The sequence below is a fragment of the Ursus americanus genome, chromosome 30 (assembly GCF_024610735.1).
Source record: "Ursus americanus isolate L20-20 chromosome 30, mUrsAme1.1.p, whole genome shotgun sequence".
In the NCBI taxonomy this organism is placed as follows: domain Eukaryota; kingdom Metazoa; phylum Chordata; class Mammalia; order Carnivora; family Ursidae; genus Ursus; species Ursus americanus.
The window spans coordinates 15,485,010-15,512,135 of NC_142156.1; the positions used below are offsets into that span (position 1 = coordinate 15,485,010).

The 27,126-nt window shown below is 53.6% G+C and overlaps 1 protein-coding gene across 1 annotated transcript; it reads right to left on the reverse strand.

Annotated features, from left to right (window-relative positions):
* Positions 1 to 4,847: 4,847 nt before the first annotated feature.
* Positions 4,848 to 25,833, reverse strand: OAS3 (2'-5'-oligoadenylate synthetase 3). The gene is made up of 16 exons (XM_087857333.1): positions 25,444 to 25,833; positions 23,291 to 23,573; positions 21,423 to 21,598; positions 20,154 to 20,392; positions 18,570 to 18,723; positions 17,775 to 18,119; positions 16,193 to 16,475; positions 15,705 to 15,880; positions 14,669 to 14,919; positions 14,093 to 14,237; positions 13,203 to 13,376; positions 11,647 to 11,932; positions 10,407 to 10,582; positions 9,852 to 10,090; positions 8,938 to 9,085; positions 4,848 to 8,741 (listed from the first exon to the last, which is right to left on the reverse strand). The coding sequence occupies exons 1-16, from the start codon at positions 25,621 to 25,623 to the stop codon at positions 8,730 to 8,732; spliced, it is 3,267 nt and encodes a 1,088-aa protein (XP_087713459.1). The 5' UTR covers positions 25,624 to 25,833; the 3' UTR covers positions 4,848 to 8,729.
* Between the last annotated feature and the right edge of the window lie 1,293 nt (positions 25,834 to 27,126).

Genomic DNA, 27,126 nt, shown 5'->3' on the forward strand with positions numbered 1-27,126 from the left:
TGAGCACATCGCCCACTCTATTTGTGCCTCAACTTCCCCATCTGTGAAATGGCATAATAGTGGTACCTCTCTCGTACGTAGGGTTCACATTAGAACGGGGGGGTGTGGGGGCACTTGGCAAATGCTATTTAAGAAGTTGTTAAGCAAATTATCTTTTGCAGGGGATTGAGGTCGTCTTTCGAGGCTCTTCCCTTCTCCCCTTGTTAAGAAACAAAATTCAATGGCGTAAATTGCCACAACTAACTGACTTCATTAAGTGCTTCATAAACCGGGCAGCATCCCACCTAGCAAGTAGAAAGAGCTCCAGAAGTTGTGCACAAGGGACAGGTTTTATGGGAAGGAGGACGGAGCGAGAAGCTGTTAACAGGAAAAGAAAGGACCGTTTCAGGCCAGGGCATCTCTTTGGGGCCAAGGAACTGGGCCGGCAGTGTTTATCCTGCAGATGACATCAGCAGCACTGCTGGGGGAATCTCAGGCCGACTCTTCAAAGGTCACGTTCCAGGCATAGGTTAAAGCGGTAATTAAGTTTCGGTTTGCTGTCATGGGGGGCATTTGGGGCTTGGTTTTTCCTTTGTAACACCCTTGTCTCCAGGGCCTGGGAAGTCAGAGTCAGTGAGAGCAGCGAGAAGGGGACCCGGAGGGGGATCGATTTGCCCAGGGACACAGAGAAAGGCAAAGTCTGAGCCAGACTCAGGTTCTGGTTCTGCCGCTGGGTGATGGGGGACACAAAGGCAGAGGGAAATGTAGGTAAAATTAAATACCTTCTAACCTGCAGCCTGACAAATACTGGAGGCAGGTGGAGTATAACGTTCCTCCAGGAAACTCCCAACTGTCCTAACATTAGCGCTTTGCTAGAGGGAAAAACTGCCTCAGCTTGACAGTGGCAAGGCCTCCAGGATGCTGTGAGTCTTCAGCCTATGAAAATCCTTTTTGGGGCGCCTGGGTGGCTCAGTAGGTCAAGTGGCTGCCTTCGCCTCAGGCCGTGATCTCAGGGTCCTGGGATCGAGCCCCGCATCAGGTTCCCAGCTCAGCGGGGAGCCTGCTTCTCTCTCTCCCTCTGCCGCTCCCCCTGCTTGTGCTCTCTCACTCTCTCTCTTTCAAATAAATAAATAAAATCTTAAAAAAAAAAAAAAAAAGAAAAGAAAATCCTTTGGGAACTTGCCTTGGCTTTACTTTCCCCAACCCCAAAGTATATAATCAGTTGCCCCTCACGATCCCAGGGCAGCAGCTCTTCCTGCCCAGAGGTCCTGTCCTCGTGCTTTAATAAAACCACCTTTTTTTTTTTTTAAAGATTTTATTTATTTATGTGACAGAGAGACAGCCAGCGAGAGAGGGAACACAGCAGGGGAGTGGGAGAGGAAGAAGCAGGCTCCCAGCAGAGGAGCCCGATGTGGGACTCGATCCCGGAAAGCCGGGATCACGCCCTGAGCCAAAGGCAGACGCTTAACGACTGCGCTACCCAGGCGCCCCCTAAAACCACCTTTTTTGCACCAAAGACGTCTCAAGAATTCTTTCATGGCCGTTGGCTCCAGGCCCCACCAAACACACCAACATTCCACAACTACATCGTTGGGCACGTACAGGTCCCAGAGCGGTCAGCAGGTGGGAGTTTCTTTGTGCCCAGGTCCTCAGCATGCTTGTGGATACTTGCAGGGCCTTTGCAGACACCTACCATGCCCAACAAGGGTGGGACAGAGGCCCAGGAGAGCACAGGCCACAGGGGAGACAGATGTGCAAGTCCATCCAGAGTTATATGAAAATGAAACCCCCAGAGGGCTCCCACTGGTTGCCTCTGTCTAGCAATAATAAAAAATAGAGAAGGCAAAAAAGAAATCCCTGAGATGTGGGAAGAACAGGGCTCTTCTCTGCTGTCATGATTAATTGTGTATGTCAACTTGGCTGGGCCATGGTACCCAGATATTTGGTCAAACATTATTCTAGATCTTTCTGTGAAGGCTTCCCGCCCCCCAGATGAGATTAACATTTCAATCAGTAGACTGCAAATAAAGCAGGATGCTCTTCATAACATGGGTGGGCCTCGTCCAATCAGTTGAAGGCCTTAAAAGAAAAAAGACTGACCTCTCCTGAGGAAGCAGGAAATCCGCCGGCAGATGGCCTTCAGACTCAAGCTGCAACATCAACGTCTTTCTGAGTCTCCAGACTCCCCCCTACAGAATCTGGACTTGCTAGTCTTCACAACAGCATGAGCCAATTCCTAAACTCGATCTATACGTCCCATTGGTTCTGTTTCTCCGGAGAATCTTAACTACCACACCCGCCCAGTAAGGGTCTTTCCTTGTCCGTAGGCCTGTTGCTGCCACATCTAGAGGTAGGCTGGTCAGGGGTCTGCAGGCTCCTTTTCTAGAAGAGGACAGGAAGGCTCGGAGAGGTGGGAAGTCACACAGCTGGCAGGTTGTCTGGCTAGGTTCTAAGTCCGCATAACCCGATTCCAAAGTCCATGCTTTATTATTATTTTTAAAACATTTTATTTTGAAATAATTTGAAACCCTGAGAAAATGTGCAAGATGAGTACAAAGAACTCCCTTATGCCCTTCCCCCAGAATATTTTGCCACATCGGTTCCTCATTCTCTCCACATGGACATCTTATCCGTGTTTGTACAGTACAGATAATACACCCCTTTACTCTTTTTTTTTTTTTTTTAAGATTTTCTTTATTTATTTGAGAGAGAGAGCAAGAGAGAGAGCACAAGCCTGGGCGCGGGGGGCAGAGGGAGAAGCAGACTCCCCGCTGAGCGGGAACCCTGACGCGGGGCTCCATCCCAGGACCCTGGGATCACGACTTCAGCCGAAGGCAGACACTTAACCGACTGAGCCACCCAGGTGCCCCATCTCTCTCTTTTTCAAAAAATAGACTATGTATTGTAAAGTAAAGTTAAGCAGAAAGCCCCGAGATTTCCCAGAGACCCCCGGCCCTCCTATGCAGAGCCTCCCCCACTATCAACACCCCCCCCCGCCCGGGCTAGAATGTTTGCTAGAACTGATGAAGCTATATTGACAGGTCGAAATCGCCCAGCCCCCTTTTCTCTTGAGCACTGCGATGTGGATCCCTCACCACATGGATATCTTGTTAGATAAACAGAGCAGAGACGTGATTTAGAATTTTAACACTGATACAATGCTACCATTTCTTACAGCACATATAAGGGATAGATCCTTATATTCAAATTTTAGTAGTTATTCTAATGCTGATCTTTATAGTCTCTTCCTCCCCCCCACCCCTCTCTAGGATCATATGTTTTCTGGGGTTGTCGTGGGTCACAGACGGGCTCCCTGGGAAGCACAGGATGGTGTTGTTTTGGGGAAAAGTTCCCTGTGTCCTAATTATCTGTCTTTGAAGTATTTTGATGGTGCAGATTGAGTAGTTCCCTGGTTTGTGGCCCATTTAGTCTGTTCCTAGGGACTCCCTATTTTACGACCAGCTCCTTAAGTCTCTGGGGCTCAGGGCCTCCTGGCTGCCCCCTTGACCCTTCCCCCTCACAGGAGAATTGTGTCCACCTGATGGGTCAGCCTTGTCTCGTGGCTGGTAGTATTTCAAGGTCCCACCATCCCCAGTGCTCTTCAGGGACCATGGTGATGCCTTCTATGGAGGGGGCCGCTCGAGCTGCTTAGTGCTGGGTGCTTAGTGCCGGGTCTGCTCACTGGCCTATTCCACACGGCCTCGGTAAAGGTGTCTTCTCTGCTTTTCCGTGGGAGATAATTTGGTGGCTCTCCTGGCCTTCTGTGGCATATCCGCCCTCACACACCCACCTCTCTGAACTTTGAGCCCCGTCTTCCCCCATCCTTCAAGCAATATCGGCATTCGGATCTCACTCAGCAGGGCTCTTAACCTTTTCCATTTTTCTAGAAGCTTTGCTAGCAGCAAGCTTGCACCTTCTCCTGGGCTTCTTGCCAGCATATGAAGTCCTGAATTTCATGAGGGACTTCCAAACCAATAAACTCTTCCTCATCCGGTCTTACACAGCAGCACCTTGATCAAGCACCCTTGGGTCCACTCCCACTCACCCACGGGCTTCTGTTCATACACGCTGGCTGGGTTTTCTGGCTGTTTGGGGTCCAGGTCCCCCCCTCCCTTATTCGGCCCAGCATCCCCAGCTGGGTTATTCTGGGACTTAACGCTAGTCCTAGGCCCACCGGGCAGGAGGGAGGGGACGTGGGTGCAGGTCGTGGGGGTGGGGGATGATTTATAGAAGAGGGGCCTCTGCAGGGTCTCCTTGTCGGGGGGAGGTGCTAGCTTATAGCGGGAGGGGTGCAGCACTGAGGGTTCAGAGGAATCTGGGGACTCAAGATCTTCAGGGGCTCCACCCCTTATGTCCCCCGGCTGTGTGTCAGAGTCCCATTCTTTCCCAAGCAGGGTCCTGACCTTAGTTAGCAGACCTGATCACCCACTACGGGGGGTGCTGTCATCAAAATGACAGATAACAGCAAGTGTTGGGGAGATGCAGAGAACCCCCACTCATTGCTGGAGGCGGTGTGAGCGGCACAACGCTACGGAACACGTCAAGGCGGGTTGTCATGGTTTAAACACAGAGTTCTCATATAAGCCAGCAATTCCACTCCTGGATATACACACCCAAGAGAAATGAAAACATATGTTTGCATAAAATCATATACCAACGTTCATAGCAGCATTCTTCATAATGGCCAAAAAGTGGCAACAGTCCAACCACCCACCAATGGATGACTGGATCAATACGACATGGTCTCTCCATACAGTGGGATGTTGTCCAGTAATAATAAGGGATGAAGCACGGACATAGAAGCCGCACCTTGGACGCACCTTGAACTTGTGATGGTAAGTGAAAGACGCAGGACACAAAAGGACACATATGGTGCAATCCCATTTTTATATGGGTGTCGATAATAGAGTCAGACAGCAGATCAGCGGTGGCCAGGGATTAGGGGGGAAGGGGTGGCGGGCATGCAGAGTGACTGCTAATGGGTTTCAGGTTTCTCTTGGGGCTGATGGAAATGTTCTGGAATTAGGATCATGGACGCCCCTTGTGACGTGGCTCACCTGGTGAATATCCTAAATGTGAACTTTGTAACTATCCCCAAACCGCTGAGTTGTACACTTTAAAAGTCGAAATTCATAGTGTGTCAATTACATCTCAATGACAATTTTTTAAAAATTAAAAATTAAATTGAAAAATTAAAAAAAATAAAAACCCAACCCTTTCTTTGGAGTCTTGCACTGGGTGCACGTGCTGCATTCCTGGACAGGTCCTCACTCCCCTCTGCCTTCTGGCTGTCCGAGGTGGAGCCTGTGTGTGCTGCCGACCAGGCCCTCTGGCTCTCTGCTTAGGTTGCGATTGCCGATGGTTCACATTTAGCTCGTCATTATTTTTTATCCCCTAAGGCTGTGGCTTCCTAGTAAGTTTGTTTTTGTTTTTTAAGATTTTATCTATTTGAGACAGACAAAGAGATTAGGAACAGGAGTGGCAGAGGGAGAGGGAGAAGCAGACTCCTTGCTGAGCAGGGAGCCCAACGTGGGGCTCGATCCCAGGACCCTGAGATCATGATCGGAGCTGAAGGCACTTAACCAACTGAGCCACCCAGGCGCCCCCCCCCCCGCCCCCAGTAAGTTTTTTTTTAAAAAGATTTTATTTATTTATTTGACAGAGAGACAGCCAGCGAGAGAGGGAACACAAGCAGGGGGAGTGGAAGAGGGAGAAGCAGGCTCCCAGCGGAGGAGCCTGATGTGAGGCTCAATCCCAGAACGCCGGGATCACGCCCTGAGCTGCAGGCAGACGCTTAACTGCTGTGCCACCCAGGCTCCCCGCCCCCCCGGAAGTTTTAATACTGGCTGGGGCTACTCCTTCCTCGGAGCTCTTTTTTCCCACCTTTTCTGAACTTTTCTTGCACATGTATGTTTCCGTAAGTCCTTAGTAGCAGTCTGTCTAGTTCCGGGGAAGAGTGCTTGTGGGCATTCTTGTGGATTATCTTTAGGATCATTAAATGTATAAATCAAGTTGGAACTGACATCTACCTAAGGATGTAGCTATATCAGGAAGTCCACAAAAGTGACAGTGGGGTCACCATGTCAATACCGGGGTGGCCATTGTCAGAGACCGAGGAGCTAGAGTAAAATAAATCCCCCTTGGCTCAGCCCGGCCCAGGTGACAGGTCCTCCTTACCTCCCGCCTACTGGGGCTACCCCATTTCCCCCCATCTCACAATTCCCCTCATTCAAGAGTCCTTCTGATGGGGGAGGCCTAGAATCCGTGTCATGAAGATGGGAGTTACTGAATTGAGACCTACCACCTGTTCCTCCCAGGACGAGCAAGGCCAAGGCCAGGTCCCCTCCTGCTGCGGGACGCTTGGCGGGGCAGGTCTCTGCTGCCCGCAAGTGTCTGCCCTGAGCTCTTGGAACTGGCCAACCCCAAGGGTGTAACTTGGGGTCCTGACAGTCCCACCCCGATATGCAGGGAGTCAGGGAGGTCAGTCTAAGGAGACTTTATCAGCACCACGCGACCTCAGCATCAGTCTCAGTCCTGCTGCCAGAGCGGGTGGCACGGGGATGGGGGCTCACCGGAGGTGCTAGCGGGCTCTGCCTTGGAGCCTCAGCCACCGCAGTCCCAGGGCAGGCAGAGGACCCACTCTCCAGCACGGTCTCCCTCCCGGAGAGCAGCGCTGGAGAGCGGAGGACTCCTCGTCACCCCCTCCTCCCTCCTCCATCCTGCATCCCTGCCCTGGTCTGTCCCCTATGTGGAAACCCTAATAGCACGATGGCATAAGGGGGTGTGGTCTTTGGGAGGCAACCAGGTCTGGAGGGTGGCACCTTCGAGAATGGGATTCACGGCCTCCTAAAAGGCCGCAGGGCTGGCTAGCTGTGCGCAGTCTGGAGGGGGCTCTCAGGAGAACCCGAGTGTGCTGACTTCCAGCCTCCAGAGCTGCCCAGAAACACATTTCTGTGGTTGATAAGCCACGGGGTCTGGGGTGCTTTGTGACAGCAACGAGGCGGGGCCCAGCGATGGGCCGTGGCGAGTCAGGCTTGCTGAGACACGCGGGGGCAGGAGGGGATGCGTCAGGGCTCCTTCCCTTCTGCCTGCTCCTCCCTCTGGGGCGGACCAGCGGCTCACGCACCCCACAGACGTTCACAGCGCAGCTGCTGGGGCTGCTGTCCCCACCCCGCGGTTGGCGCCAGGCATCCGCTCCTCCCTGTGCCACAGCGGGTGGGAGACGCAGCATCCGCTCCCGTCTGCCGGCTGCCCGAGTGCTGGCTGAAGTGTAGGCGGGGCTGAAGGAGGGAGACAGACAGCACCTTCTGGCCGTGCTGGCGGCCCGCAAGCCCTGAGCGACGCCTGTGGCCACTGGAGCCCACAGTCCGGGTCTGCCCCCCTTTCCCCCCAGCTTTGTGGGAGTGAGTGCCATCGGCTGCAGCAGCCTCCTGACCTCTGATTCAGCCGTGCTGGTCTAATCTGGAAACCAATCTAATCTGGACTCAGTCATGGCCCCTGCCTTCCGCTCCTCCAGACCATCCACGGATTTAGATGGCATCCCTTTGTGCTTATGATTCTTGGACTATTTTGTTTTCCGTGCTGGGCCTTGACTAAAAGGGACACTGTTGTTGGCCTGGAGGTTAGGAGTGCCTCTTGCACGGACCCAGTGCCTTTGCTCTGGCGGGCAGAGAGAAGCAGGCTCCCGTCCAGGCTCTGAGGATGGAGAATCCCATTGGCGGTGTTCCAGCAGGTCAGGAGAGAAGATGAGAGCCCAGTAAAATTCAGGAAGGCAAATAGGGCATGGCCTCAAGGTGCACACACGGGGAATGCATGCAACAGGCAGGGGGAAGAAAATCAGGCTGTAGCGAAAAGGCATTGAGTCAGGCGTCCCATGAGAGGGATTGAACGGTACACATGCCCCCACTTCCTCTGCCTGTGACACACAAGACTAGCCAGTCTGGGCATGCTCTCCTGCCAGTGGCTGGGCTCAGAGAGCTCCCCAATAGCTTAGCCATACACTGTAGGCCTGTGAGCACCTTCTTCCTGCATCCAGGCCAGACACTGCTAATCAATCACAACACTCGTGCCACGTTTTCTCGGCTGCATCCATGGCAGACATCACTAATTGATTAGGTCACTCTTCCCAGGTAGGTATCCACTCTCCAGAACCCTCCAGAGCACCGGGTTCCAGGCAGCCACTACCAACTGACCGTGGCTGACAAATGGCATGAAGACCGTCCTCTGTGAAAAGTTGTTGGGTTGGGGAAGAAGGAGAGGCCACTGGGAGGATGGGGATGGGTTTCAGCAGGAGACATGAGCTGGTGTAGATGGGTGGAGAAGTCAGGAAGAAGGAGGACATTCTCAGCAGGGGCAGGATGCAGCATGGGCTGCAGCAGTCGTTGTCTGAGAGCAGAGCCATGGCAGGGACCCTGGAAACCCAGGCTGCTGCCAGCCCATGGACCCTGGACTCCGATGCATGGCCACAGGACGCAGGGGAGTCTGCAAGGTGGCCAGTGCCCGTCTGATACAAGCGGGTATTCAAGGAGGCTCAGCCGGGCTGGCTACACAGAGCAGAAGGAGAGTGCGGAGTGGGGAGGCAGGGATATCAGATCAGAGGCTGGACGGAGAGGCTGGATCAATCTTGCTCACGTGCGTGCTCGTGCACACACACACACACACACACACATCTGGTAAGTGACCCTGAGTTTCCTCATGCTGAGGGCTGGTGTCCTGCTGTCCATCTGGTCCAAACATGGGCTCTCTGGCCTTCACACAGCAGCCTGGGGGAAGGTTATAGAAGAAGCGGGTTGGCTTTAACCTTGCTGGCGAAGTAAGACCACAGGGACAGCCAGCACATGCAGAATGGCGGCACACATGGGGCCATGGCTGGGCCTGCCCCTTTGGCTGGACTCATGGCCCTCCCTGCTCACATTGCCCCCAACAAAGCGTGCCCCTGCTACACCACAGCTCTCTTACCTCCACTGGCCATGGCTGGATGGGGGTGCCGTCCCTGCTCAGGCAGCACAGGGCAGACATGCAGGCGGCAGCTTCCTCGGCCAGCAGATCCCAGCGGGCATTGTGGCCGAGGTTGCCTGTCGGGTCAGCTGGATCCAGGATGATGGGCCTGCAATTGCCGTTAGAGTCAGGCTTATGCCTGGTAACATTGGGGTGTCCTCCTGAGAGATTGGTTGGACTAGTCTCCTCCCTCACCCAATGCTCTGCATGGACCACTTCTCCCTTCTGCATCCAGGGCAGACATCACTAATCGATCACAGTGTTCACTTGGACCACGCCCCTTTGGCAGGTAGCTGGCATTGGTAACGAATCACGGTACCGGTCCCACCACTCTCCCTTCCTACATCTGTGCCAGGGGGCACCACCTTGGAGTCTTTTTCAACACACCATGCTATGCTGCCCTTACCCATGGACTGGAGATGCAGCATGAATTTCTGAAAGCGTCTCTGCTCCCTCTGCACCATTTGAGAGGGAGGTAAAATCCCAAAGAATAAGACATGCTTAGGTTTCCTGGTGGGTTCACAGTAGGGTTGCCAGATTTAACAAATACAAATAGAGGATACCCAGTTAAATTTGAGTTTTGGATAAACGTAAGTATATCCCCAATGCTGCACGGGACATACTTATACTAAAAAGCAATTCATTGTTTATCTGAAATTCAAACTTGACTTGGAGTCTTGCATTTCATCTGGCAACCCTATTTACAGGGGGCGAGGAAACGGGCTGCCTGTCCCTCACGTGCTAAGGAGATCCCTGTTAGAAAGAAACTTGGTTCTAGGAAGAGGATTTTGCTGTCTCTGCTCTATGCCCTCCGGCTGTGGGAGACCAAGCAACCCCATATCTAAGACTCAGTGACGGTGAGGGTGGACGAGAACCTGGGCTGTTTAAGCTTCCACTTCAGGAAGTCTCCGACAGTCTTGTCCTCGTAGTTGTAGTTGACGGTCCAGTAGACACAGAGCTGGGGGTACTGGCTGACCAGCTCTAGGACGGTGCGGAAGCCCTGGGCCATGTCGAACTGGGTATCCCGGCCGCCCTGCTCCCAGGCATACACCGTCAGGAGTTCCAGCCCATGCTGGGGGGGCAGGGAGCCTTTCCCCTTGGGCATCTTGTTGTACTGGGGAATAAGGGGAAAGAGGATGTGTTGGTCCACACTGGCAATGAAGAGGTGCAGGAGGGACCCTTCCAGGGCTGGCAAGCCCACCCCCAAATTTTACTGAGCACCTCCACATGTCAGATACCTGGCCGTGCATTATCCCCTCAAATCCTGGGACCTAGTAGTGACACCGGCCCAATTTTCCAGAGAAGCCAACTAAGGTCCCACGGGCTAGGAAGTACCTCTCCTTCTGCTCCACCAACCCAGGGTTCTGGCCAGCGCTGGGCCCTGCCCCCGCCCAGGACCTCGGTGGGGCGGCCCCGTCCTCGCGCCGCACCTGCTGGTACCAGTGTTTCACCAGTCGGATCAGACTCTTGAGCTTGGTGGGCCGAGAGATGATGAAGTCTCGCTGCAGCTCCGTGAAGCACGTGGAGTATTCGCCCGCGTGGTTGTAGCTATGGATGAGGTCAACGTAGACTTGAGCCGGGGGCCTGTAGCCAGGGACCAGCTGGCCTGGAGAAAGGGAGGAGGCCACCATCGGTTCACTCCCCGGGGTCCCGCTGGGGCCCACGGAGCAAGGACTTCCAGGATCTCCTACTTGGGCCTTTCCCTCACGGCTGGGCTGGGACCCACTGGGAGAAAGGGGTGGGGGAGTCACAGGGTGGTTTTAGCTGAAGCACCGACGTGGCATGTACGAGCGTTAAAATATCTTATTTTCCTTCCTGCCCCCTTTCAATCCTTCCGTTTACCTATCATGAAGGACGTCTCAGCTGGGAGCTAACACATCTTTAATGGCTCTCGGAGGTTTGCTCAACCCTCTCTAACAAAGGGAGAGCCTCGCGGTCTCCGAGCCTCCGGTAGGGAATAGGACCGTACGCGGCAAGCTGACGTCACCCTCTGGTTTCATTGCACTTAAAGGCATTCCTTAATACTCAAACTCTTGCTTTCTGAAGAACCGTGTAGATTCAGACACATTTCTGGATGAATCCCTTCCTTGTCACTTGTTTTCCACACCTTGGGAACCAAATACATCCAGCTACAGGGGATGCCCTCACTCGGCAAACTCTGCTGTGCAAACTCAGAACTGAATATACACAAGGAGATCTGTGTCTGTTTTGCTCAGGGATTTATCCTCAGTGCCTGGCCACTGCTGGCCACATAGTCGGTGCATTTACTGAACTCATGGATCCTGCGGGTCCGTGGCACACGGAAGAGCACACAAAGACCCGAAGCTGGGGATACGTGGCGACACTCCAACACTCACATCGTTGGGTGAAGACACTGGCGCTCAAGGCAGGGAAGTCCCTCACTCAAGGTCAGCCATCATGTTCGTGCAACTGCAGAGATGAGGACCCAGCCCAGAGCCTCCGTGAGACCACATAGCGCCGTTGGTGAATTAGAAAAAGGCAGCCTTTTCTCCAGACACTTTGCAGGAGAGTGCTGGTACACATACCTATGTACAAGGCCTACGCTGTGAACAGGTGTGGTCTGCTTGTACATTGCACACCCTCGGATACTGTCCCTGGCAGCCCAGACTCTGCTTCTCCCCTTCTCAGGACTATGCCTGGGTACCTCACCTAAGGCGTTAAAGGCTGGCAGCACGTCAAAGTCCACGCTCTGATCCAGCATCGTCTGGGACGTCAGGGAGAAGCTCAATACGCGGGAATTCTCCCACTTGGGGATCTCAAACTTCACCTCGAACTGCATCTTCCGCTGGCATGCCTCCAGCTGGGCTCGGATCTCTGAGATGATCTCAGCCCGCCTGTTCCCTTGCTCGGCGAACTGGCTGAAACAGCTGAGGAACACCACCAGATCCGCATCTGAGCAGCCTCGCAGAGCGGTGCCTTTGGCCAAAGAGCCACCCTGGGGAGGACACAGAGGTGGCTTGACCCCTGAAAGACTCCTGTGAGAGCCTGTGGGTCAGAAACTTGCTGTGTGACCTTGGGCAAGTCACCTAACCTCTCTGTTTTGCCTCTTTAATTGGGGTTAATACACAGTACGCTTATGAGAAAAAGAAATGTGCAAGACATAAGTTTAAACCCTTCAACAAATGTAAACTTTCTCATTCCATCAAGTTTGGGGGCTGGGGGAGATTTGAGAGATTTGTTTTGTTTTGTTTTTTCTTTTTGGCCTGTGGTTCTCAAGCCTGTCTACATTAGGAGAGTTTTTAAAAATGACTGATGTCTGGCCTGGGAGGGGGACTGGGTATCAGTATGATTTTTTAAGTGATTCTAAGTGAGGCCACAGTTGACAATCAGTGAACCAAGTTATCATCTTCAAGTGTTATGGATGAGAATGGTAAGGATCAGAGATGGGAAGCTATCTGCCTGAGGTCACACAGCAAATCATCAGGCCTGGGACTTTTTATTGGCCGACATTATGCTGATAATCTTCTGGAGCTGACCTGGGTCTCACTTGTGACTTCGCTTGTGGACTGAGGTTGTATCTGAGGTTGTATCTGATGTGACTTTTTATACACCCCCAGCATCCCTCCTACCTTCTGGGATCAGCATCCTGGTTTTCTTTGGGGAAATCACTCCTCCCCCACACTCAGGTCCATGTGGAGCTGTCTCCATCATATGAGCCAGGTTTGGCCAGTCGGAGCATGATGTCTCCCTAGCTCCAGGGATTAGTTTGGGGGTGGGTATAAACCCGAGTCAGGCTAATGAGACTCAATTCCAAGACATTTATTTGAACTTTAAGAAAAGAGAATTCCTCTTTCTGGAAGTTTAGAGACACCAAGGACCATCCTATGGAAAGGGCCTGCCCAAAACAGAAGATGGCAGAGCCAAGAGCTGGGATGAAAAGCTGAGTCCTGATGACCCTGCATGGGCTCCTAGATCTAGCTATACCTGATGGCAGATCTACTCTAGGGCTTTCCATTTGCATCAGCCAATATATTTCTTTTGTTCCTCCTTTTGAGTTTGTTGTCACAAGCAACCAAAAGAGATTGCTGGACACATCTGGGTCCTCTCTCCGCTGTCCCGCCACAACCACATTCTGGTTTCTCTGCTGTGCTTGGCCTTGTGCTGACTGTCATAAGGACGACAGAAGTGGGTCAGGACTGGCCCTGGTCTGGGAAAGATCATCAGCCTGCAGGACCCTCCTCGCCCGCAGCTCTCTGGGGACATACCTTGACGACCTTGAGCACTTTGGTGGCAGAATTCTGGAAGCAGTTTTCCCTCAGGAATGAGCAGATGATATCGACAGCCTTGTTCACCTGAGCCAAGAACTGGCGGTTGGGCTGGAGAAATTCACTGATGAACTTGTCGAGGTCCCCAGCTGGGGTTTGGTAAAGGAGAGCAGGCTATGGAAAGAATCCGGGTAAGGCCAGCTTGAGACAGGATTCCCTATGAACGCGCCGGCCCTGACGCTTGATATCCTGAACGGATGAGACACTCACTATCTCCCATAACCTTTTCCTTTCTCAACTGGTTGGTAGGTCTCTGTGGTACCACCTGAAGGACCCGAGTTCGAGTTCTGGTTCCACCACCAACACACAGCCTTGGTCTCTTCACTGTAAATGGGGGCAAGAAGAAGGCCTATGCCTCACCAGATTGTACTGAGTATTAAGAACTGGTTATGAGATCCTGCTAAAAAAAATAGCAAATGCATTAAGATCATGTCCCTTTGGGAGCTGGCTATCGTCTCAAGTGGGGTTCCCCAGAAGCAGAGCCCGCGGTGGGGATTCCTGTGTGTAGATTAACTGGGGGCGGTGCTTGCAGGGGGAGGGGGTGAGGGAAGGAGGAGAGGGTCGGGGAAGGAGCTGAGTAAGGCTCCAGCTGGAGAAAGCTTTTTCCTGGTCCCACGCAGAATGCTGGACTAAGAACTGCATCACAGAGCTGGGGGGGCCTTTTGTGCCCCACGTCGCTCACACGTTGGCTGGGACAGAAAAACCTGTGTCTCAGCTCTAAGCCGTCAGCAGCGTGTGCTCCCAGCAGCTGAAGACGTTGCACCAGCAGGGAAAGGCAACTGGGGGGGGGGGGGCAACCGCATCCGCCACCCCAGGGACCCCCCTCTTACCATCACATTCCAGGGCTGCACAGACACCCCTTCTCTACTCCTAAGGCAGGCCTGCGTCCCCAGAGCTGCTGCTTGCTGGGCCAACAGCTCCCAGCTGCCCTGGCCCACATTCCAGGTGGGGTCAGCAGGATCCAGAACCAGGGGCCTGGGGGCAGAGCGGATGGGCAGGCAGGTGGGGAAGGTGGGAATCAGTGAAGGGGCAGGGGGCTGGGAGGAACTAGGAAAGGGTGTGGGAGCTGGGCAGAAGGAGAAGAGTGTCAGAACCTTAGGCTTGGCCCAATCTCTCCCAAGCACAGTAGGGTTCCTGCCCGGCCGCCTCGGTCAGGAAGGCATTGGGTGGCCCCTTAATTTCAGAAATGATATTTTATTGTGTTAATGAAACCGGCCCTGGCTTCTTTGGGGGCTCCTTGTGTCCATGCATCCTCAGTAAAGAGTCCAGAAGGAAGCAGAGTGAGGAGTGGGGTTGGGGCACCCAGATCCCACCCTGACCCCTTCTGGACACAGTGACTCCAGGGTGACAGGGGGCGGGGGTGTGTGTGATAATGCAGGGAAGGCAATGGGGAAGTGGGTCTGCACCTCTTTTTCTGAAGCTGGCCAAGAAGGTGTGTTCTGATATCTGGGTCCTCGAAGCTATAGTTGACCGTCCAGTAGACACAGAGCTGCTGGTGTTGCTGGACAAGCTCTAGGACAGTCTTTAGGCCTTCCGCCATTTTGAAAGACTCTTTCCCGCAGCCTTGCTCCCAGGCGAAGATGGTCAGGAGCTCCAGGGCGTAGACTGGGGGCAGAGCTGCACAGGCTGGCTGCTGTCTTTTGTTCTGAGCTGCGACCTGTATCACCCAAAGCCGATCAAAGAACGAGTGGATGTGAGCACCTACTATGTGCTAAGCATGGCCCTATGTACTTGGAAAGCGAGGGGAATATAAAAACAAAACCACGGAAAAAATAGAACCCTTCTCATTTTACAGGTGGGTAAACAGAGATACGGGGTGGGGTAGCGACTTGCCCAAGGTCACACTGTGACCCAAGACTAAGAATCTTAGACTTGACCTTTGCCTGGAGTCTCTCCTCAAAGGGTGTACAGGAATGGGGGCTGCAATATACTCAGCTTGGTATGCCAACATCCATCACAATAGTGACGTTAGTAGCCGTGGGTGCTCAGCAGATGTTTGTTGAATGAGTACATGCTTGTGAGTGCATTCAGAGAAGTGTTTAGTGGGGGAGCTCTGGAGAATGCTCAGGGTTTATTTGGTACAACTTGCACAGAGGACAGTGATGGCAGAACTGCATAAGCTAGGCCTGGGAGGTGGGCGAGAACAAGGAAAGCATCAGCAGTGTGAAGAGGAAGGAGAAACTGATGAGCTAGAGAGGCATGCTGAACCCCAGCCACAAGAAACGAGCACCCAGGGCCTCACGGAGAAAAGATGTTCTCTCAGCTAGGGGCTTCCGGTCTGGGCAGGAAGCGGAGGATGGAGGAGGTGGTCCTTCTCCTTGGCATGGCCAGTAAGAAGCGAAGGAAGGGAGATGCCTGCCTAGGAGAGGAGCTGATTGGCTGAGGCAGTTGCCATGACAGCAGCTGCTTCCTGAGACGAGCAAGTGGGTATGGCGGCCTCACCTGATGGTACCAGTGCTTCACCAGCAGGATCAGGCTCTTCAGCTTGGTTGGGCGAGTGTTCACGAAGTCCCTCCGCAGCTCTGAGAAGCAGGCCGTGTGCTCGCCCCCCTGGCAGCCGCTCTTGAGGAGGGTCGAGTAGACCTGGGGCGCAGGCTTGGCGCCAGAGCAGAGCTGCCCTGTGGAAATGTGAAATACTCTGAGCGCAGAGCTGTAACGAAGACATCTCCATGTCCCAACCTAGCCACTCACCAGCCTTTATTAATATTTGAACGTTAATTACATAGCACCGCAATCAATAATACATGACCTACAACGTAGAATCTTCTTTTTTTTTTTTTAGCACCAAGTATGTGCTGGGTGCTTTTCAGTAATTTTCACTAATCCACCCAATAACTCTGCAAGGTGGGTGATCTTGACCCCAGACAAGCTATGTAGCATAGCGGGTAAGGGAATTAGTCTCCAAGGCACAGGCTGGAGGCCGCCCTCACCCACGGCATCAAAGACGGGCAGCAGGGTCACGTCCATCCAGCTTTCTAGGGCCGTGGACACCAGCTGGAGCTGCAAAGCCCTGGTCACGGTCTGGTCAGGAAACCTGAGGCTCAGGCCGGAGTCTGGGTCCTGCCAGCAGGATTCCAGCTGTACCCGCATCTCATTAAGGATCTCTGTACTGCGGGCTCTTTGGTCCTCGTAGTCGTGGAAGCAGTTGAGGAAAATGACGAGTTCGGCATCACAGCCGCCCCTCAGGTCTGTGCCCCGGCCAAATGAGCCCCCCTGCAGAGGAAGGACCAACTCAGACCCGAGAGTGTCCCTGACCCCAGCTGCTGCCCCCATCTGCAGCCCAGACATACTGTCTCACTGATGCCAGGTCCGGCGGCCTCCCGGCAGAGGCAGGGTGCACAAGGGCTGCGACCCCTGACCCTTAGGAGCCTGGCAGAGTCCGAATATCTCTGTCTGCACCTGCCCTCCGACCCCCCAGGCCCTGCACAAAGTCAGACCAATGTGCAGCAACAGATAACGGGGGGGGGGGGGCGCAGTGCACGGGGGGCAGGGATTAAAGATATTAGCCAAACGTCTGCAGCACCTACTGATTGCATATCTGGACCACAGGTTGCAAATTGAGGTCCCAGGGCCAGGTGGGGCCTGCAGATGTGCTCTGTTGGCCTGTTTCAATCAATCAACCAATCAATCCATTCATTCTTTCACTCATTCAACACGCATTTATTGAGCACTCACAGGGACCAAGCTATGGCAGTACATAAAATGTCCCTGCTCTCCTGGAACTGATGTTCTAGCAGGGGGGAGGAGGGGAGGGACAGTCAGCAAACAGCAGCCCCTGGAAAGTGCGAAGTGCTGTGTGGAGGCACGTCAGTCAGGAAGTGGGGGGGCCCAGGGGTGGTGGTGGAAGGGGGGGGTTGCAGCTGTAAGCAGCTGTAAATGTAAATTGAGCAGTCAGGCCTCCGTGAGAAGGGGACTTGCGTCCCAGACTTAAAGGAGGGGAGGGAGCCAAGTGAATGGGAGGAAGAGCCTTCCAGAAAGAGAAACCAGCCAGCGCGGACTGTGCCGGTGAATTCGAGAAGCAGCCAGGAGGCCAGTATGGAGTAAGTAAACGTTGGAGAAAGACCTTGAGGCCACTGTACTCGGTGAACCCGCAGAGGAGGGAAGTGGTCTGATTACGGTAATAGTGGTTTAAACACTGTCATTAAAATTATTTTTTTTTTAAAGATTTTATTCATTTATTTGACAGAGACAGAGACAGCCAGCGAGAGAGGGAACACAAGCAGGGGAGTGGGAGAGGAAGAAGCAGGCTCATAGAGGAGGAGCCCGACGTGGGACCCGATCCCAGAACGCCAGGATCACGCCCTGAGCCGAAGGCAGATGCCTAACCGCTGTGCCACCCAGGTGCCCCTGTCATTAAAATTTTTTAAAAAGCTGGCACTCAGATATATACCTCTGAGGGCAGCCAACTCCCCTTCCACAGATGTCCACTTGCCCTGCCGGTCCTCCGCTCCTTCCCCTCCTCCTTGCGGTGCTCCAGGAGGTTCCCATCAGTGTTTCCACCCACCTACTCACCTTGCTGACTCTCGAAGCCTTGTAGACACAATTCTCACGAAGGCAACCCAAGATGACATCGATGGCCTTGCTGACCTGCTTCTGGAACTGGGGATTTGGTTTCAGGTGGTCCTGGATGAAGCGGTCCAGGTCCTTGGCGGCGATCTGAGACAGAGCCAAGGCCATCCCCAGCATGGAAGGGGTGATGCTGGCTGCCCCCGAGGGGCCGGGAGCTGGGCCTGAGGGCTGCCTGTTCTTTGCCCTTGGGCGCACAGCATGGAGACTGCTGCTGTCCTCAGGGGTCCTCTGGGCAGAGTCTCGCTGGATGGGGTGGCCTAAACCTGAGCCCCCTGCACGTGGAAGGCCCTGGAAGTGTGTAGAAGGAGTTGTCTTACAGGCATAGAAGTTTCTCCATCCCTTCTCTTCCCAGCCACCTCCCAGTGGACAGTCAGGGTGACTGAGACTCAGGGTGGGGAAATGGGAGGACCACCGCTAGTCCATACGATGCAGATTAGAAAAGGGTGCCCTTACAGACGGGATCGGTACGGACGAGGACCCCTGTGCTGGGCGGACACAGTGTGGTAAGCACACAATAACCCCGCGAGCACAGAGGTGTTCCTCCAAGCAGGCTCGGTGTGGTGAGCGGGATGTTTGTGCACCTGCAGCCCCCCTCCGCAACTCTGTTCCACACCCCCCAACTCTGCCCCCCCCCACACACACCCGGCCCCAGTGCACGGCGGATGCTCAGGAAACCCTGAGCACGGGAATTAGGTGTGGCTTTACACCTAGCAAGGATCCCGGGAGCCCCTCACTCACGGGCCCCTCCCAGGGCTGCACAGCGCCCCCTGCTGTCTGCAGAAAGCACGGGTGTTCATAGCAGGACCCAGCCTCCTGGGCCAGTATATCCCAGCGCCACGCTGCTCCGTTCCCCACATCCCATGTGGGGTCAGCTGGGTCCAGGATCACAGGCCTGCAAATCCAGAGGGACAGGAAGGTTCCAGTTAGTAAGACGGTCAAGATCAGGGGCTCTGAGGTCAAGCAGACCTGGTTCCAATCCCCGCTCTTCTACTTTCCAGCTGTGTGACCTGGGGTAGACGACTTACCTCCTCTGAGCCTGTTTCCTTATGTGCAAAACGGGGATGACAACAGTACCTGCTTTGGTGGGCTGCTGTGGAGATTAAATTGGAGCAACGGTCCCCAACTCCGGCTGCACTTTAGAATCATAAGCTACGAGAACCTACACCTAGGGACTCAGAGTTACCGCCGTGGCTCAGCTATCTTATTCCTACGTGTGCGTCCCACGGTACGCGCACAGAAGTGCACGTCCAAGACGGTTCCTAACAGCCTTCTTGTAACAGCCCCGGGGCAGAAACAACCAAACGTCCGTCACCAGCTCCATGGGAAGCATGTTGTAATAAATTCACACGCGGGAACACTATGCGACAACATGAAACAATACACAACAATAAACAAGTGCACACAATGGAAGGATCTCAAAACATCGTTGAGAAAGGCTGCCAGACACGAAAGCACGTGCCACGGGCTTTCCCTTCGGTAAGACTGTGCAGTAGACAGGACTGGACGGGTAACCGTCAGAATGGGGTCACCTTCGGGATATCACTGAGTGGGAGAGAGGAAAGGGAAGCTCCTGAGGTGCTGGAAATCCCCTCCCTTGATCTGCTGGTGGGTTTGCTTTATAGAGTCACCAAAATGTGCCCTTCGGATGGGTACACCATGCGTCACTGAAATGTTCACGCATACAGTATGTTCACACAAGAAAAATCTTTTTAGGTGGCGCCTGGGTGGCGCAGTCGTTAAGCGTCTGCCTTCGGCTCGGGGCGTGATCCCGGCGTTATGGGATCGAGCCCCACATCAGGCTCCTCCGCTAAGAGCCTGCTTCTTCCTCTCCCACTCCCCCTGCTTCTGTTCCCTCTCTCGCTGGCTGTCTCTATCTCTTCAAATAAATAAAAAATAAAATCTTAAAAAAAAAATCTTTTTAAAAACTGCCCCAAGAGGGGCGCCTGGGTGGCTCAGTCGGTGAACCGTCTGCCTTCGGCTTAGGTCATGATCTCAGAGTCCTGAGATCGAGCCCCACGTCGGGCTCTCTGCTCCGTGGGGAGTCTGCTTCTCCCTCTGCCTCTGCCCCTGCACCCCCCCTTGTGCTGTCTCTCTCTCTCTCACTAAAATAAATAAATAAATAAAATCTTAAAAAAAAAACAAACCTGTCCCAAGTGATTGTAATTTGCGTCTGGGGCTGACCCACGGAATGAGGAGACGCACGTGCAGCGCCTGGCTTCGGCCCTCACGCAGGCCCTCGGCAGATAAGACTTGCTTCATCGTTGTTAATTCTCTCCCGCTGCCCAAGCCCAGGAGAGTGGGGGGGGGGGTGTGGGGAGGTACCTGGGTCTCTCCAGCTGGTGCCTCAAGAACTGCCTGACTTCCGCCTCCTCGAAGCTGTAGTTGAGGGTCCAGAAGACACAAAGGTGTTGATGCTGCTGGATCAGGCCCAGGACGGTCCGGAGGCCTTGGGCCAGGCTGAAGGCTTCCTTCGCACAGCCCTGCTCCCAGGCGAAGATGGTCAGCAGCTCCAGGGCATAGGCTGGAGGCAGCAGGTCCCTCCTCGCCTCCTCCCGGCACACCTGTAGGAGGGTGAAGGGGAGGGGAAACAGGGAGAGCTCTCTGCGGAACTTTGCTGAATCTTGTAGTCTCTGGGGCGCGGACGCCACAGGCTGAAGCCTGGGACCGGATGCTGGGTTCCAGGAGCAACCTGATCTTTCTCATCTGCCCTCACTCCCGGAGTCTCAGCCGAGCCGTGGGCTCCTATGAGATCCAAGCTCCGGGGATTGGGGAGCAGTCAGAGAGAGGCCAGCGGGTCGTGTGAGACTGTTACTGATCCCCCAGATGAAAGCACGGCAGAACTCGCCCAGGGTCAGAGGGCAAGTCAGTGGCCGAGCAAGAACCGGAAGCCCGGACCTCCTCATACCGTACTTGCTCTATGATGAAGGGTGCTACAGAAGGACCAAGTCATGTGCCCCAAGATTTTGCGGGGCCTGGTCCCTCGTTTCCAGGCACAGGCTGAGCACCCCTTCCTCAATGCACAAGAGTCTATCCACAAACATGAATATTTTGGAGGGAGGCTGGGCCAGGAGGTGTACAAACTCCACATTACTTCATGCCAAACATAAAATATTCCAGATAGTTTCAGAGCCCTAAAACCACAGGAAAAGAAAAATCTTAAAACCGTTTGAAAGGAAACACAGAAGGATAATTTTAGAAAGTCAGGATAGGCAAAGCCTTCTTACACAAGACACACAAAGTACAAATCACGTAAGAAGAAGACGAACGCCCCTGATTACATTAAAATTCAAACATTTCCTGTGACGAAAGACCTATGAACAAAGTGAAAGTACAAGCCTCGCACCAGGAGCAGAGATTTGCATCATATCAACTCCATAAGAATTAGTACCCAGAATATATAAAGAGCTCCAACAAACCAACAAGAAGATAGCTAACGCAGTAGAAAATAATAGACAAATGATATGAACAGGCAATTTCCGTAAAGAGACACATGAATGGCTGCGAAGTGTAAGAAAATATTCTCGCTGTCATGAAATCACAAATTCAAACGGTCACGAGTGCCTGGAGCAGGACCCTGTGCGGCGGCCTCACCTGACGGTACCAGTGCTTCACCAGCAGGATCAGGCTCTTCACCTTCGCTGGGCGAACGCTCACGAAGCCCCTCCGCAGCTCTGAGAAGCAGGCCGCGTGCTCGCCCCCCTGGCAGCCGCTCTTGAGGAGGGTCGAGTAGACCTGGGGCGCAGGCTTGACGTTGGAACTGAGCTGCCCTGGGGGTGTGGAGTGCTGTGAGTCAGGAAGGGTTCTGAGGCACGGGATGGAGAAACGGGGGGGATTTGGTGGTGGGGGGAGGGGTGGAATCCACTAGCATGGGGGGTTGGAGGATGAGGAAGAGAGCCTGGAGCTTCTCAGGAAGCAGAGAAGAAAGCTCGAGACCAGAAGGAAGGATTCCTGCCTTCCAAACCCGGGGCCAGGCTGCAGGAGAGCAGCCGTATTCCAAGGGGGTGAAACGAGAATGATGCTTCCTGCTGAGTCAGGAGTCCTTATAACCTGGCAGTTCCTCCCTCCCCGAGGCTCGCTCTTGCTCGGGCCGCACTAGGACACCACCCTAGGTACCCTTCATTAATCAGTGCCGTAGGGAAAGGAAACAAAGCAGGAGAAGTAGAAGGCAAGAGGGCCTGACGCCTTAGCAGTGATTGCTACCACTGTCTCAGTGCTCATGCACGCCAGGCAGGCACTGGGCTGAAAGTTTCACGTGAGGCCCCCAGAGCCCCACCAAAGCCGACCAGACAAGTATTCTTCACCTCATTGCACAGCCGAGGACCCCGAGGCACAGTTACTCAGTAGTCTTCCCAAGGTTACATAGCTGGCAAGTGATGGAGACAGGACTGGAACCCAAAGCTGGCCGACTTTACGGTTGTGCCTTTCCCTCCACCACTTCCCATGGGCCCGGCCTGGGAAAAGTAAGCACTCTCCATAATTTCTCAGGTTCCTGACACCGCTTACTTGCTGCGTGACTTTGGGTGAGTTACTGTCCGTCTCTGTGCCTCAGTGTCCCTCTTAGTAAAAAGGAAGATAAGATAGTACAGGCCCCATAGGTTTGTTTGGAGGGGTTAACGAGATAAAAGAGGTCAGGTGCTTGGAATAGGGAAGCATTTAATAAGGATTAGCTATTATGATTAATATTTGTGTACCCAGAGGGTGGATGGGTATACCAGACGGGGGACAGTGTGGCTGTCTGCCAGGACCTCCTAACCTGGATAAACTCAAGACAGCTATCTCCCAGGGCATCATGGTTAATAAGAATAATAATAATAGTGGAAAATAATATTAATAATAATAATAAATAATACAAGAAGAAGAAGAAGAAAAAGGAGAACAGTAAGCACTCACATAGCCCCATCATATGCCAGGCACCGTTCAAAATTCATCACGTACATTAATGCATACAGTCTTTCTAAAAACTCTGTCAGATGGATAACTAGGGTCCCATTATTATTAACCTTCATTTTACAGATGTGGGCACAGGGGCACATTATTATATTAAATCAAGCACGGATAAATTATGAAGGGGAGCAAAGATCACGTTAATGCTTTTAAGATAAAAGACAAGACTTTGCCGAATTCTGGCCTTGTCCCCAGCCCCCTGCTGCCAGGCTCATGCCCTTTTGCCTTCTCCTTTGGGGGTATTCGTGGAAGGGCTGAGCGGCACTGTCCTAGGCAGTGGCTGAAGGAAAGTCTCCGCAGTTGCTTGAGCGAGGGACAAGCATCCGGGACCAGGACCACAGACCCGGGAGGAACTGGGCTTTCCTGGCCCAGACTCACTATGTTCAGTAAGGGAACTGGAGCCCAGAGAGGGTTGCCCAGGCCACACAGAAGGTCGGGGCAGGGCCCGACTGTATGCTCTGTCTTACTCCTAATGATCTTGCCCCCAAGCCTGGAACGGGCCAGGCATCCCTCACCTAGAGCGTCAAAGGCCGGTACCAAGCTAACATCCATCCAGTTTTCAAGGTCACTGGATGCCAGGCGGAACCGCAGGACCCTGGCCCCGTCCTGCCGAGGAAGCTCAAAGCTCAGACCGGAGATGGGTTTCTGCCCCCAGGATTGTAGCAGGGTCCGCAGCTTGCTGAGGATCTCTGCCCGGTGTGCACCCTCGTCCTTATAGCTCTTGAAGCAGTCGAGGAAGATGACGAGTTCAGAATCACAGCCACCCCTCAGAGCTGTGCCCCGGCAGGCGGAGCCTCCCTACAAAGAAAGGGGAAACGGTGGGCACACAGCTCCTGGCATTTGACGCCACGCAGAAATGCCGGCCGAGCACAGCCAGCTCTGAGTCTTCGAGAAAAGCCATTTTCATTTGTAAACCCGTGATTTCCAAATGTCGGCAACCAACTTCGAACATTTTTATGATTTTCAGTTTTTTAAAAATTAAAACTGTGGGCGAAACAAATTCTGGTTTGCAGAAAACATGTTTGTGACTTTGCCTGGGATTCAGTCCGGAGCTATGATACCATTCTTGGAATTTTCAGGACTTTTCTGACCGCTGTTTCTTTCTGCAAAGCTGTCAGCCGAGGACTTGGGAAGGAAACTCACGGGACCAGAGTCCCTCCTCGGTGCCCGCAGCTCTGTCAAATGTTTGCCAACCTGAAATCTCACTTCCAGGCAATACCCTGATGCGGTTTACTTGTGGTTACTCGAGGCAGTGGGGCTCAGGGCGGTGAAGTGAGTAACCGAGCCAGGAAAAGACGAGAACCAGGGTTAGCCCTCCAAGGGCACCTCCCCCACCAAGCTGGGATCCCTAACTACCCCAGTGGTACCCCAGTTCCTTTGCCGCCAGCTCCTCACATCGGGGGCTGCCAACCAAGGGGGAACGCGGCAGAGCAAAGAGGGATATTGTAGACTGAGCACTTCTGCACACCATCATCTCACTGGAGCTCGCAGCAAGCCTGGGAGAAAGGTACTGTCCTTGCTCTCACTTGACAAAGGAGGACACAGGGAAAGGGAAGTGCCGGGAAGGTTGCTTACCAACACCCCGCCCAGGGGAGGGAGGTCCGGCTCCCTTCTTCTTGCCTACACTCTTCTTGCACCCCCTCCCCCATAGATTAAGTCACTAAAAAAAAAATACTCTTTTTTAGTTTCTAAACCTACACGAAAGAAGAGAGGGTTGTAAAGAAGACTTTTGCCACATTTGCTCCATTTATTCGACCCCTGTTTTCCTGCTTATGCGATTAGAGAAGAAATTCCAGCCACTGAGTCATGTCATCCGCATACGTTTGCATGGGCATCTGGAACATGGGGATCCCCAGTGGAAACCCCTAGCTGCTCTAGGGTCATCCCCTGCTCACCCCCTCCCTGACAAGCCGCAAGTCCCCTCTACCCCAGCCAGCTTCCCTCGATGCACTCCTGGAGCCCCTGAGTTTGCACTGAGGATAGATTGGTGATGCCCCTCTCCTCCCTGAGGTCACAGGGGCAGCAGAGCATTTACGTGACAAAAAGTGGCCTGGGGCAGCGGCTCACCCACCCCTAGTCCCAGTTCGCCAAGTCATAAAACCGGGACAATAATCCCTACCTCACTGAATGTGAGGATTAAGTAAAATGACTCAATTAACGAGACCATGTTTATTGTTACTGGGTAGTTTGCCAGTAATTAGGCTATCACGGCTATTATAGAATATTCGTGTTTCTGCACCCTTAGGATCAGGCATGATGTAAGGACTGGAGTCTGTTTGGACGGTAAAGGATTGAGTAAGTCTACGAATGAACCAACCAGAGGCAGCCCAAGGAGCACGAATGCCAAGAATCAGACCTCCTGGCTTTGAATCTTGGCTGGATCTTTTACAAGCCTGGACACATTATTTCGTCTCTGTGTCTCAGTTTCCCATGTGTCAGGCGGGATTAATTGTCCCTACCCCCGCCCCCCCCCGCTGTGGTGTTCAGTATGTTTTCAGGGCACTTCGAACTGCGCTGGCGCATAACAAGTGTGCTGTTTAAATGTCAAAGACATGAATGAAAAGAGCTGATAGCAACCGTCCCCGTCGGCAAAGCCGGTGGTAAGGCGCCAGCATCCTTGGAGGATTGCCCCAATTCTAGGTGACCCCCCCCTTCCCGAGGCGCCTACCTTGGCGATTTTCAGCACCCTCCAAGGCTGGGCACCGGCGCGGCCCCCGCGCTCACGCAGGGCGGCTGCCAGGGTGCCCAGGGCGCGCCGCGCAGCCCCCAGGAACTCGGGGCACGGCTGCAGGCTGCGGGCCACCAGGCTGTCCAGCGCTGCGGCGGGGGTGCGGTACACGTCGTTCATGGCCTTGGCCGGGCTCCGGTACCCTGGCGCGCCCCGGCTTCCCTCTCGCACTCTGCGCGCTCCTCTGCGCCTGCAACGCCCAGGCTTTGGCTCTGCACCCCGAGGCCGGGCAGGGGGCGGCGCTGCTGCCCCAGCCTCTCCCCGCGTCCCTCCTTCCCAACCTCGCAGGCATTCCCCTCCTCTCCCGCTTTCAGTTTCATTTCTTTTCAGCAGCTCTGGGCTCTTGCACCCAGTTCCCGTTTCCCTTCCCAGGTCTAGTTTCGTTTCCTCCGCCTTCCAGCACTGGGCCCGCCTCCCCTGTGCCCGCCCCCGCCAGCTCCAATGAACCGCTCACACCTGAACAAAACGCCTTGACAGCAGCAGGTGCACAGAGCACAAGCACTGGCACCGAGCCACGGACCCTGAGCATTTAAGAAACGTGCAGGATTTACGGGAGGACGTGGTCACACCTCCAACTGAGCAGCCTGGAAGAGGTTCCCCCAAACAGAGAACCCCTGGCTGGCTCTCTGGCCCAAGGCGGCATTCTCAACACCACCAGTAACAAAGAACGCTGGCAGAGCATGTGTCCCTCCTGCTTTCCATACATCATCGCATTGGATCCTCCCAACAACCGGGCCACAAGGCCTGTTCTTATCATACCCATTTGAGAGATGAGGAAGTTACGGTACAGAGAATGGAGGCACTTTGGCCAAGGTCACATACATAGAGGGAAAGCTGTCAGACTGGATTCAAACCCAGCTCAAGCTCTCAGTACTAGTGCTGTGTTCGTACAGGGGACAACCCCTCCTAAGTCATGTATACATTTAACACAATTCCAAAATGTTTAGAATTCCATTTTTTAAAACATCAAATGTATCATTCTGGAACCCGTCTGTAAGAATTAAGAATTATTTTAAAGCGGAGAAATGAGGTAGGACGGTCAGTGTAGAATGACACCTCCCACGATACTACATCTTACGACATTATAAAGCTCCGAGGCGAGTTAGGTCCCTTCGGGACTGGAACAAAAGTAGGCGGATAGTAAGCCGCGGACTGGGGACCTGAATCTACCAGGTAGCTCATCGATGCTTATCTTCACGCCTGTCTTCTCCCTTTCTGGCAGCTTCGCTGTGGCTCCTCTACCCAGTGGACCAGAACCTGAGCTCTTTCCCAGTCCGTCTCCTCCTCCCTGTCACTCAAAACTTCACTAGTCCTCTGTCCCATCCGCTCAGGAAGGTACTCTGACTCGGGGCGTACCTTCAGTAGCAATGACTGTTAACGAGGACTTCCCGAAGTCTGCCTTAACCCTAAAGGAGATAGACGGGGTCAGAGGGTGAGCTTCAGAGTTCATAGCGAACCAGAGGAAGAGGTGGCAAAACCACGGTGAGCACCCGGTTTGTATTTTGGGTAGTGAGTGCCACATCACTGGGAGGTATTCAAGTGAAGAAGACTGTTTTGTAGGTTCAATGTTGTGGTGGGGGATTCCAGCCAGGTGCTCTCAGCTATAAAGCCATGGTTTCATGC